Source organism: Hypanus sabinus, chromosome 27, assembly GCF_030144855.1.
Source record: "Hypanus sabinus isolate sHypSab1 chromosome 27, sHypSab1.hap1, whole genome shotgun sequence".
In the NCBI taxonomy this organism is placed as follows: domain Eukaryota; kingdom Metazoa; phylum Chordata; class Chondrichthyes; order Myliobatiformes; family Dasyatidae; genus Hypanus; species Hypanus sabinus.
This window is the reverse complement of record NC_082732.1, coordinates 26,022,844-26,035,154: the sequence shown is the minus strand read 5'-3', so window position 1 is coordinate 26,035,154 and position 12,311 is coordinate 26,022,844. Positions and strand designations below refer to the sequence as shown.

General features: G+C 41.2%; 1 protein-coding gene across 4 annotated transcripts; it reads left to right on the top strand.

The window, feature by feature from the left end:
• Nucleotides 1–11,945, top strand: aurkaip1 (aurora kinase A interacting protein 1). Of its 4 annotated transcripts, none has more exons than XM_059952027.1 (4): nt 1–67; nt 3,236–3,333; nt 9,716–10,167; nt 11,662–11,945. In XM_059952027.1, the coding sequence occupies exons 2-4, from the start codon at nt 3,273–3,275 to the stop codon at nt 11,776–11,778; spliced, it is 630 nt and encodes a 209-aa protein (XP_059808010.1). In that variant the 5' UTR covers nt 1–67; nt 3,236–3,272; the 3' UTR covers nt 11,779–11,945. The 4 variants fall into 4 exon arrangements, with proteins under 4 accessions (XP_059808010.1, XP_059808011.1, XP_059808013.1 ...); XM_059952028.1 differs by having other exon boundaries at nt 46–119; XM_059952030.1 differs by lacking the exon at nt 1–67 and adding an exon at nt 85–205.
• Nucleotides 11,946–12,311: the final 366 nt, after the last annotated feature.

Here is a 12,311-nt window from a genome sequence, read left to right as displayed (position 1 = left end):
GTGTTCGGCACTGGGGGAACGGTTCGAGCGTTAAACCGGAAGTGCCGGATATTCTGAGGGGGGGCGGGTAAGTTGGAAATTGCCGTGCTCGAAGCTTCTCGGTCACGTTTATTTTGAAGGTCGGTCTGAGGGTCGTAGTGTTCGTCAACTTTCTCCCCTGTCCGTTAGTGTCCAGTATGAGGAAATACCATAGATGGAATCGGAGGTATTTCACCAGGCATTGGTGCATAGTGCCGAGAGGTACTTCTGTTTACCCACGAGCATCCCTGTTCACCCAGCAGTTACTTTCTGTGACAGAACTCGGAATACAGTTTATGATTTGAATGTTGATGTTATGGTACCAACCGAGTGTAACCGGAGAAGCCGTTGGTGTTTTGGTTGCCTTGTTCTGTCAGAAAAAATTGCAGACATCAGTGGTGGCATCTTAGTACTTTAAGAAGCTTGATATAGATAGCTGTGTCACTGAAGTATGTAAAAATGCAGCAGTCTGTGCTGCCAAGTAGATTCGTATGAAATAGGAACAGAATTAGGTCATTCGGCCCATTGAGGCTGTTCCGCCATTACATCGTGGTTGATTTATTTTCCCTTTCAACTCCATTCTCCTGTCTCTTCCTTGTAACTTTTGATGCTCTTACTAATCAAGTATCAACCTCTGCTTTAAATATTCCCAATGACTTCGTCTCCACAGCCGTCTATGGCGACGAATTCCAAAGATTCACCACCCACTGACTCTTAAGAAATTCCTCCTCATTCTTGTCATAAAGGGATGCCCTTCTATTCTGAGACTGCGCTCTTTGATCCTAGATTCTCCCACTAATGGAAACATCTTCTCCATCTCTACTCTGTCTCGGCATTTCAATAGGTCAGCAGCATTGTGCAAGGCTAGAGGTTGAGATATGTGAGTATATTTTATCCTCGGATGGCCAAAAGACATAGAAACATAGAAAACCTACAGCACAATACAGGCCCTTTGGCCCACAAGGTTATGCCGAACAAGTCCCTACCTCAGAAGTTACTAGGCTTGCCTATAGCCCTCTATTTTAATAAGCTCCAAGAGCTAAAAGCCTCTTAAAAGACCCTATGGTATCCACTTCCACCACCGTTGCCAGCAGCCCATTCCACGCACTCACCACTCTCTGAGCAAAAAACTTACCCCTGACGTCTATCTCCTCTGTACCTACTCCCCAGCACCTTAAAACTTGTGGCAACCAATTCAGCCCTGGGGAAAAAGCCTCTGACTATCCACTCGATCAATACCTCTTGTACACCTCTATCAGATCACCTCTCACCCTCCTTCGCTCCAAGGAGAAAAGGCCGAGTACACTCAACCTATTTTCATAAGGCATGCTCCCCAATGTTGTTGATGTTTGAAAGGTGATGGTAAATTTCTTCATTGATGTAAAATTGGATTGAGTGGTGACTTGTTTTTTTGGGTTTAGTCACAAGCTTTCATTGTTGAATGGTAGTGTTGTTTGGGAGAGGAAGAGGCTGGTAGAAACTTTTGGTTTAATGGATGCCAAATGTGAAGTCTTTTTTCTTATAGGCTTTAGTCAGTGTGTTCCTGTTGGACTTGGACTCTGATGACTGAACATGTACATTGCTAGTAATGATTAAAATTGGGGGATTTAAATCCAAATTAAATTTATTATCAATATACAATCCTGATATTTATTTTCTTGTGGGCATATTCAAAAATCCAGTGACCGTAATAGAGGCAATGAAAGAACTGGCAAACAACCAGTGTGAAAAAGACAACAAACTGTGCAACTATAAAAAAAATAAAAAAAAATAAACAGTGAATATTGAGAACATGAGATGAAAACACTGATAGTGAGTTCATAGGTTGTGGGAACAGTTCAGTGATTGGGCAAGTGAAGTCATCCCCTCTGGTTCAACCGCTTGATGATCGAAGGGTAATAATTGTTTCTGAACCTGGTGGTGTGAGCCCTGAGGCTCCTGTACCTCCTTCCCGATGGCAGCAGCGAGAAGAGAGCATAACCTAGATAGTGGGGTTTCTTGATGATGGATGCTGCTTTCCTGCGACAACGCTTGTGTGGATGTGGTCAGTTGGTGGGGAGAGCTTTACCTGTGATGGATTGGGCTATGTGCACCATTTTTTTGTGGAAATTTTCATTCAGAGCTTTGGTGTTTCCATACCAGGCTGACATCATGGCCTATCAATATTCTCTCCTCCACACATCTAAAAACGTTTGTCAAGGTTTTGTGTGTCATGCTGAGTCTTTGCGATTTCCTAAGGAAGTAGAGGTGCTGCCGTGCTTTCTTTGTAATTGCTAACAGGTCCTCTGAAATGATGACACCAAAGAACTTGAAGTTGCTGACCCTCTCCATCTCTGATCCTCTGAGCGTTGGGCGGGTTCAGTTCACTGCTCTGTCAGGTTTACTTGTCCCTGCGCTGTACTGAGGGTGTGGCCTGCAACTTATGGGCTACTCAGTCGGCTGCTGGCTTTGTGTCTGTGGACTCAATTTCACGAACTTCAGTTTGCTTAATTTTATTGTTTACACAATTTGTTTTCTTTCTCCCCGCACACTGGGTGTTTGACGGTCTTTTTTTGTAATGGGTTCTATTGGGTTTCTTTGTTTTGTGGCTGCCTGGAAGGAGATGAATCCCTAAGTTTATACATATTTTGATGATAACTGTACTTTCGAGGAAACATGGTTTTCACAGTTTCCATTTATCTTGTAGATATAACTCCAAGAAGCTTGTTGGAATTGGATTGTGGCCAAAAAAGGGGTCGAAAAATTACTGAACCAATTGTCTAGTTTCAGTTGACACCAGTCTGCATTAAAACTGAGTCTGTTGTGGATTCGTGCATTTGTAGTGGAGACTCTGGCAGCTACATTTGAGAAGGATGAACGGTCACTCTCTGTTGATGGAGTAAAATGACAAGATTAGTGGACAAAGTTGCTCCCTGGATTTCTCTTGTAATTGATGGAGCAGTTCCACAGCAATTAAGGAGGACCATCGTAGACAGTAGGAGCTCTCCCTCCATAGCTGTTTGCAATCAGAGTTATCATCTTAGTCTTCCTTGCTTCACCACCAAACGTACTGTCCACCTTAATCTCACAAGAACACAAGTAAATAGGAACACCACCTGCCCCACTATGTTGGCTCTTCAAAAACCTGGTTGCTCGATTGATGCGCATCACCTCATCGCCTGCTTCAACCCTACTCTACCATTTGGATTTTAAGATTTGTTGCAATCCTGTTTTTTAGGTTGAACTGAAGATTTTAATCATTTGCTTCTGAATGAATGACCATAATGATTCTGTCAAGATTGTCTTTGCAACTTGCGAAAGCACACACATTTCCAGGTAAGCTGAAGTTTCACAGAGATAATTTGGAACTCAAAAGAGCGATATTATGATTGTGGTAAAAGAAAGAGCCATATTAAAATGCTGTATCTGAAATAAAAAGAGAAAACATAAGGAATATTCCCAGTTTGGATAGTAAGTACAGAGAGGGAAAATAGTTAATGACCATTGCTCAGAATTCTGATGTCTCCATTTGATACTTCTCTACTGAAAAACATCTTGGTGTTGTATTCTTTGGAAAAAGGCAAAATAAGTTCGAAAGTCAAAAGGTTATGTTGCTTGCAACTGATAAAAGTCTGCTTAGGCCACGTCTGGAGTTCTGCAAAAGTTCTGGTTGCCCCACTGTTGGAAGGATTTGAGGCTTTGGAGAGAGCGTAGAAGAGGTTTACCAAATGTTGCCTAGATTAGAGGGCTTGTGCTATCATGAGAGGCTTGGGTTGATCTCTGTGGAGCAGCAGAGGCTGAGAGCAGATCTGATAGAAGTTTACAAGGTTATGAGAGGCATAGACAGAGTAGACAGAGAGTATCTTTTTTCCTAGGGTAGAAATGTGTAATACCAGAGGGCATGCATTGAAAATGAGAGGGAGTGGGTTCAAAGGGGTTATAAGAGTTAATTTTTTTTAACTCAAAGTGGTGGATGCTTGGAATGTGCTGCCTGATGTGGTGGTAGAGATAAATATGTGAGGCTTTAAAGTTAGGCATATGGATGTGAGGAAGGTGGAGGGATATGGATTGGAGGGATTAGTTTTTTAGGGTTTTTGATTTACTCTTTTTGCTGGTTTGGCACAACATTGTGGGCTGAAGGGCCTGTTCCTGTGCTGTACTCTTCTACATATCTGTGTATCTAAAACCAAATAAAATAACTGAGTGGAAAAATTTTCTGAACCTAGCAGATTGGCATTAAAACTGATAGCTAGTGTGAAGGTGGATCTGGTAGGGGTTAGAAAATTAACATCAAGAAAGGCTTTCAAAGTTAGTGGTTGGCAAAATTTATGGAGTAGAAATGCAGAACAGAAAAAGTACAGGATACAAAGGTCACAATTTAGTGGAAAAACAGGCTGTATGAAGTACAAAAAATAGTCTTGGAAAAGGGAATTGGAGACTATAAGAATATATTCACTTGAAAATGTAAAAAAAAGGAGAAAAGACAAGGGAATGGAATTAACTGAATCATACTTCCAACTTAAAATAAACCCCATAAAGATTTTATAAACATAAGTTGTAATAGTGTAGATAGAGATGGCTGAGGGACAAAACAAGTCACAGAGACCATTAAACAGTGATTGTAGTGAAGGCACCTTCACTAAAGAAAAGGATACTGTCAGTGTAGCAGTGTGGCTGCTAAAGTGATACTGAAAAGGATGAGAATAAAGAGAAGGTTTAAGAAAATCATTCCTCAAAGTAGCAATGTCACTTGGTTCTGGTACTGAGGGAATTCCTGGATGTAAAATGCAGTAACTCTGGTCACACTCCTTCGGTTTGCCTTGGATCTGCAGCAATGGAGAATGCTGATGTTGATCTTAATATGAAAGGTGAGAAGTTTAAGGGGAACACGAGGGGAAATGTCTTCACTCAGAGGGTGGTGAGAGTGTGGAACGAGCTGCCAGTGGAAGTGGTGCACGTGAGCTCGATTTCAATGCTTGAGAGAAGTTTGGATAGGTACATGGATGGTAGGGGTATGGAGGCCTATGGTCCCAGTGCAGGTTGAAGGGAGTAGGTAGTTTAAATAGTTCGGTACGAACTAGATTGGTCAAAGGGTCTATGTCTGTGCTGTACTTCTCTATGAGGGATGAAGTAGGCAGCTGTGAGTTCGGTGAGGAAATCCCTAAAAGCTATAATTGTGTCAAAGAAAATCAAATGAAGTAATAGAGAGGGGGAGGAGCACAGTGTGGCCTATATGTCTTGGGGTGTTTGTGGAAGTGATGCACAAAGGAGCCAGAAACAAATAAAGGTTCTTCTATATGTAGTGTGTTGTGACCTGAAATGCACCAAAAGGATCGAGGAAGTGGATTTGGAGAAAAACTTGAAATGGGGGAAAACAAAGAACAAGGCTAGAGGAGTAGAATTAATTAAAGTATTAATTTCAGCATGATGAGCCGTGGCCTCCATCCTTGCTATAGTATTCTTATGCAATGAAACGGGAATTCATATATCTGATCTTGTTGTTGGTTATAAGAATACTGTCTATTAATTAATTCATACATTCATTCATTTACTTATTTAGAGATACAGTGTGAAATAGGCCCTTCTGGCCCAATGAGCCACATCACCCATGAGCCTGCCTGTTTAACCCTAGTCTAATCGGAGAACAATTTACAATGACCAAATAACCTACTCGCCTCTTTAGAATGCGGTGTCGGAGTTGAACTCTGAATTCCAACACACCGAGCTGCAATAGCATTGCGCTAACTACACCGCCGTAGTGCCCCTACTATAACAGCGACTACACTTTAAAAGATACAGCTCACTGAAACGAACTTTGCGACTTTTTAAAATCTCAAAAGTTGCTATAGAAATGCTATTTTTTCCCCTTCCTTGTATCTCAAACTCTAACCCTGAAGGGGGCTTCCATAACTTCACATTCACCATACTTGTGAGTTACACTCAACACAGTTTCCCTCATTAATTCCTTTTATTCCATTCTCCTTAGTTTTTATTTTTAATCCCCTTGGATGTCTCGGATGTTCTGGATTCTAATTACTCATGCGGGCAGTCAATGAAGAAGTGTCATTCACACAATATTGTCCCAGGTATCAAGTTTCTAGAGAGTTGTCATCAGGCAAGTGGACAGTGTGCTGTCAACACCCTGACTGGAGTTGTATACTTTGCAGATGATAGAAGAGCTAAAAGGTGTCAGGAGATGAGTAATTTCACCACATAAACCCCAATCTATGGCCAAGGAAGAGGTGTATAAGATGATGAGGGGCATTGATTGTGTGGATAGTCAGGGGCTTTTTCCCAGGGCTGAAATGGTTGCCACAAGAAGACACAGGTTTAAGGTGCTGGGGAGTAGGTACAGAGGAGATGTCAGGGGTAAGTTTTTTACTCAGAGTGGTGAGTCCTTGGGATGGGCTGCCGGCAACGGTGGTGGAGGCGAATGCGATAGGGTCTTTTAAGAGGCTTTTGGATAGGTCCATGGAGCTTGGTAAAATAGAGGGCTATAGGTAAGCCTAGTAATTTCTAAGGTAAGGACATGTTTGGCACAACTTTGTGGGCTGAAGGGCCTGTATTGTGCTGTAGGTTTTCTATGTTTCTAATGTGGCTGGACAGGTTGAGTTTTCAGTGAAAGTTCTAGAGTCGGTTACCATAACTTTGCCCTTTGAGATCATGTCTGCAATTGATAACCATTAAGCAGCAATCACATGAGACCTCCAGTCAACATTTGAAATGAAAAGTAACCTGCTGAAGTTTACACCAGACTTTAGATGTTGTGATATCAAAATTTTGATATGTGTATTCTGATGAGATCAGGTTCTGTGCTGCAGTGCATTTGTCTTTTTTTTTTGTCCTTCCTGCAATTTGTCTCCGGCAAGAATGGAGTCACAGAGTCATAGAAAAGTACAGTACAGAAACAGGCCCTTCAGCCCATCTAGTCCACGCCAGACCATTTAAACTGCCTAGTGCTGTCAACCTGCACCCGGCCCATGGCCCCCCACACCTCTGCCATCCATGTTTCTAACCGGACTTGTCTTAAATGTTGTAATTGTGCTCACATGCACCACTTGTGTTGGCAGCTCGTTCCACACTCTCATGACCCTCTGAGTGAAGAAGCTGCCCCTCATGTACTGCTTAAAACTTTTTTCCTTTCACCCTTAACCCATGACCTCCAGTTGTAGTCCCACCCAACCTCAGTGGAAAAAGCCTGCTTGCATTTACCCTATCTATACCCCTCATAATTTAGTATACCACTATCAAATTTCCCCTCAATCTTCTAAGTTCCAAGGAATAAAGTCCTAACTGATTCAAATTTTTCTTATAGGAATTTAAGATTTTAGATAGAAACAGAAAATGCTAGAAACGTTCTGCAAGTCAGGCAGCATATAAAACCATAAGAGATAGAAGTAGAATCAGGCTATTTGGCTCATCAAGTCTGCTCTGCCATTCAATCATGGCTGAATCTATTTTCCCCTCCTCATCCCCACTCCCTGGACTTCTCCCGGTAACCTTTGATGCCATGTCGAATCAAGAACCTATCAAGCTGTGCCTCAAATACACCCAACGACCTGGCCTCCACGGCTGCCTGTGGTAATAAAGTCACCACCCTCTGGCTAAAGAAATGTCTCCACATCTCTGTTTTAAATGGACACTCCTCTCTCCTGAGGATGTACGCTCTTGTCCTAGACTCCTCCACCATGGGAAACGTCTTTTCCACATTTACTCTGTCTAGGCCTTTCAATATTCGAAAGGTTTCAATGAGAACTCCCCCCCCCCCCCCCCCAAAGGAGGAAGGAGAAACAAATTTCGGGTGTACAACTGTTCATTAGAACTGAGAAAGAGAGAGTTGCATTTAATGAAGCAAGGTTGGATAGGACAGAGGGAATATCTCTGTTAGGCTGAGGTCACACTTGTCATGGTGATAAATTGTAGATAGAGAGGGAAAATAATAAAGAGACAAGTGAAGAGAGAGGCAGGTCAGAGCTGTAAGAAATATCCAGCATATCAGGCAGTCTCTGTGTTGAGGGAGGAACTGAGTCAGCAATTGGGATGGATGAACTTCAGCAGAAGTAGTCGGGTCTAACACAAAGAGAAAGTGAATTATTTGGAATTGTTGAAAACAATGTTGAGCTCTAAATGTTGTAATTTACTCGAGAAGAAAGTGAGGTGCTGTTTTTAAGCTTACATCAGGCCTTCAGGATATCTCTTGCACTGAACTGCTGAGCTCCTCAAGCAGATTGCAGCATCTGCATTCTCTGAAGTCTCCATGTCTTACATCAGGCCTTGTTGCAGCATTACCGGAAGAAGTCAACAGCAAGCTATTGAGAAATACAGTAACACGCAGCACAAAGCTCAGGGTCACTTAAGTAAACTGAACAAAGGTACTTAAACAAATTTGCTTTGTGATAAAGGGTCTTCAAGCTGAAGCATTAACTCTTTTTTTTCCCCTCTCTTCAGATGGTGCCTCGTTTACTGAGAGTTTCATGCATTTTCTGTTTTTTATTACAGATCTGAAGTTTTTAATATTTTAAAGAATCGTTTTAATAGTCATGACTAAATCAATCAGGTCAATACTTATATTTTCAAGTCGTATGGTATTATTTCAGCTCCATATAAGTCATTGAACACTGCAGCTATGAAAAAATGTTTATATTATCCAACGGTTTGCAAATATTTAACTTCTGCAATGTAGATAATAAATCTTTCAACTGACGGAGTGCAGTAATGGAATCATCGAAAAATTCTATTGGCTGTTCCCTTGCTTTTTAGGGTAGTGAAAGATAATTTCTTCCCCAAGACAGTGTCGCTGTACACTTAAATGGTATTATGTGAAAATACAATAGGGTGCTATATTTGCTGTTTAAAATTATTTTGCATAAATACTACATTATTGATACATTTTCTGAACCCAAACATGGCAAAGCGACTCACAATTTATTTTAAGTTATTTAGGCACAGGGTCAAGACCATTTTGTTTAACCTTGCATTGAGGTTAAACAATGCAAGGTGGTAGGTTCCCCATTTGAAGGTTGTTGAAATAGCCAGCACCTTGGTGTAAATAGTAATTTGTCTAAAAAGAAGAAAATATTTTTAATTTAGTTTGTATAAGAGTTTTTAGTTTTCATTTTTATTCCTCTTACAGTGTTGCATTTTTCCTTGGATGGAGAGAAGGACAAAGGCAACATTGGAAGGGGGATAAAAAGAACAAAAACACATTGTTAATCTTTATTTATTTGTTGAGATACAGCGTGGAATAGGCCCTTCGAGCCATGTTGCCCAGCAACCCCCCCCCCCCCCCCGATTCAGTCCTTGCCCTATCCTTTTACAATGACTAATTAACCTACTAACCAGTAGGTCTGTGAGCTGTGGGAGGAAACCAGAGCAGCTGAAGGAAAATCACACGGCAATGGGGAGACCGTACAAACTCCTTACAGGCAGTGGTGGGAATTGAACCTGTGTCACCTGTACTGTAAAGTGTTGTGCTCACCACTACGCTACTGTGCTGCCCTTGTTCCAATGCTAGACCTTGGTCAACCCTACAAAAAGGTGCAGTGGAGAATTCCTCAAAGTTCCTTTCCTTTTCCCTGGTGTCCTTTATATTGTCATAATTTCTCTAAATATTAATACCAGGACTTGAAATATCTCACCGTTCAGTTCAGTGCTATTACAAAAAACTCTAGGTTGAATTAGATTTTGGATTTGATAGACTTCTTATTTCATTTTTTAGGAATGCAGGCTCTTTTTGGCTCTGTTCTTCGAAGATGTAGTACATTATCCAAAGATTGTTATACATCTCCAAGACACAAGTTGAAACCACAGCGTTGGTGTGCACTAGATCATGAGCTGGAGGAGCTTCTGATTCCAAGAAAATTGTCCATTAGCCCTTCAGAAAGTTGGCTGACAATTAAATACTGGGTGCCCAGTCTGGGCCTAAACCACGGACAAGGTATTGGTGTAGGTTTAGGGAATCCTTTGGTGTATGACTGCCCTCCATTGGAGGAATCCCAACTTTTTGAAGAGGATGGAGCAACAATAAACTACAAAATAGACAAAATCGAATGTAAAAACGTATTGAAGATTCGCAGGCGAAAGATGAACAGGCACAAGTACAAGAAGTTGCTAAAACGTACAAAGTTTTTGCGTAGGCGGGTCAAGGAAGGTCGTAGAAGACGGCGGCAGGTAAGAAAGTGTAATAGTAGCTGCACATACTTTTAAATGTTTGAAGTTTATCTGTAAGCCCTGGGGTGAAGTGAGAATTCAAGTTTGATTAATGTCAGTTCCAGTTCACAAATGTAAAGGAGAATAAAATAACTGTTACTCTAGATCTGATGCAGCACAAAGCAAACTGCAATAAGATAATGAATGCAAGATTAATAAAACTCTAACTATAAATACATAAGATAGCTTATGTACAGAGATTGGTTGTATGACCATAAAGTGACTCTAGGCACAGGAGTGTCTGTACCTTCGGTGACTGACAGGAAATCATTAAGTAGTGGTGGTGGGAGGTGTGGAGGGGTGGGTTAGTGGGTGGTGTTGTTGATCAGTCTTACTGCTTGGGGAAGGTAACTGTTTTTTGAGTCTGGTGTAGATGCCACGTAGCCTCCTCCCTGATAAACAGTCTATGAGCAGGGTGGGTGGGATTCTTCATGATATTACAGACCTTTTGCCGGCACCTTTCTGTATATACGTCCTTTGTGGCTGGAAGGATGGTGTCGGTGATGAGTGGGCTGTTTTGACAACCTATTGCAGAGCCTGTTGGCTACAGTGTGGTTCAACTTCAACTCGTTAAATTTTTTTTAAATAGCAGGTAAGTATATGTGCCTTAACCTGCAGCCTCATCACTCACTTTTCTCTGTCTCTTCCACAGGGACAGTAATTACTTAATGCACCAGTAGCTAACAAATGATAATTGTTCATGAGCAAAGCAGACTTGTGGCAGAATTCTTGAGTGGATGTTTCTGTTCAGGGACAGTAAGATTCACAGCACCACTCAACCCACTGTATATGGTGTCTGTTAATTGTCATTTGTCATGGATTAACAGCTGAAAGTGTGGATGATAAATGACCCCTCACTCTCATTGCCACTGTTTCCTAGGGTTATTTATACCTCCTGCCTGATGTCAGTTATTTTAGTCCAGACGAGTGCTTGAATTCTAATTCCTGTCCTGTTCTCACAGCTCAGTGTGAAACAGTCTTGTATTTACTCAATAACTGCAATTGTATTTCCTTATTGAGCTCCTCTGGCCCTTCAAGCTGCACCGCCAGTAACCCTTGTTTTAATCCTCACTTAATTACAGGACAGTTTACAACGACCAATTAATCTGCCACCCTACTGTTTTTTGGACTGTGGGAGGAAACCCACACAGTCACTGGGAGAATGCACAAACTCATTACAGTCAGCAGTAGGAATTGAACCCAGGTTGCCTGTACTGTAAAGCATTGTGCTAAACACTCTGCTACTGTGCTGCCCCAATGCACACAGTATGTTTCTATGGAATAAGCTGGTATTTTTTTTAAGTAAACGCATTTGTGTTGTATCCAAGATGTACTGTCATACAAAAATGAAAGTTGGAGACAGTTTCAGTTATTAAGACCAGCTCTTATAATTGCCAGTCATAGTTAAAGAATGAATATGCCTCTTATTAAATTAATCTTCTTGTATTTTTGCAGGTAAAGTTTGAGAGGGATTTGAAGCAAATCTGGAAAAAAGCTGGACTGAAGGTACCACCAGAGGGCTGGCAGGCACCAAAAATATATGTTAAACAATACCATGGAAAATCTGAGTGATGCAGGGAACAAAATAGCTGCATTCTTTATGGAATGAAGTGTATCTTGAGTAAAAGCCATTTGGAATCCAGTTCTAGAATAAAAATCAAATTATTTGTATCACATTTGCATTTCCATATAAGTCAGAATACATATCTCATTATTAAGTTAAACATTGAATTAAGTTCATTCTTGACCTCGATAAGTTGATGTCTGCATCGTAACAGCTTTCATTTTAAATGGGAGCTTCAACATAATCATGCATTAAACATATTATTAAACAAAATTTGATACCAATCCATGCAGGTAGAAATTGGAAACACAAGGAAATCTGCAGATTCTGGAAATTCAAACAACAACACGCACAAAATGCTGGTGGAACACAGCAGGCCAGGCAGCATCTATAGGGAGAAGCACTGTTGACGTTTTGGGCCGAGACTCTTCGTCAGGACTAACTGAAAGGAAAGATACTAAGAGTAGAAATTGGAGCAGCTTGGACAAGTTGCTAGGTCACTGAAAGAGAAGTGGAAAACTTTAGATGTAACTCTCACAAA

Coding starts and splice junctions, on each gene's coding strand:
- aurkaip1 (XM_059952027.1), top strand. CDS start 3,273: ATGACCATAATGATTCTGTCAAGATTGTCTTTGCAACTTGCGAAAGCA. Junction 3,334..9,715: donor GAAAGCACACACATTTCCAG/GTAAGCTGAAGT, acceptor TTCATTTTTTAG/GAATGCAGGCTCTTTTTGGC. Junction 10,168..11,661: donor GTCGTAGAAGACGGCGGCAG/GTAAGAAAGTGT, acceptor GTATTTTTGCAG/GTAAAGTTTGAGAGGGATTT.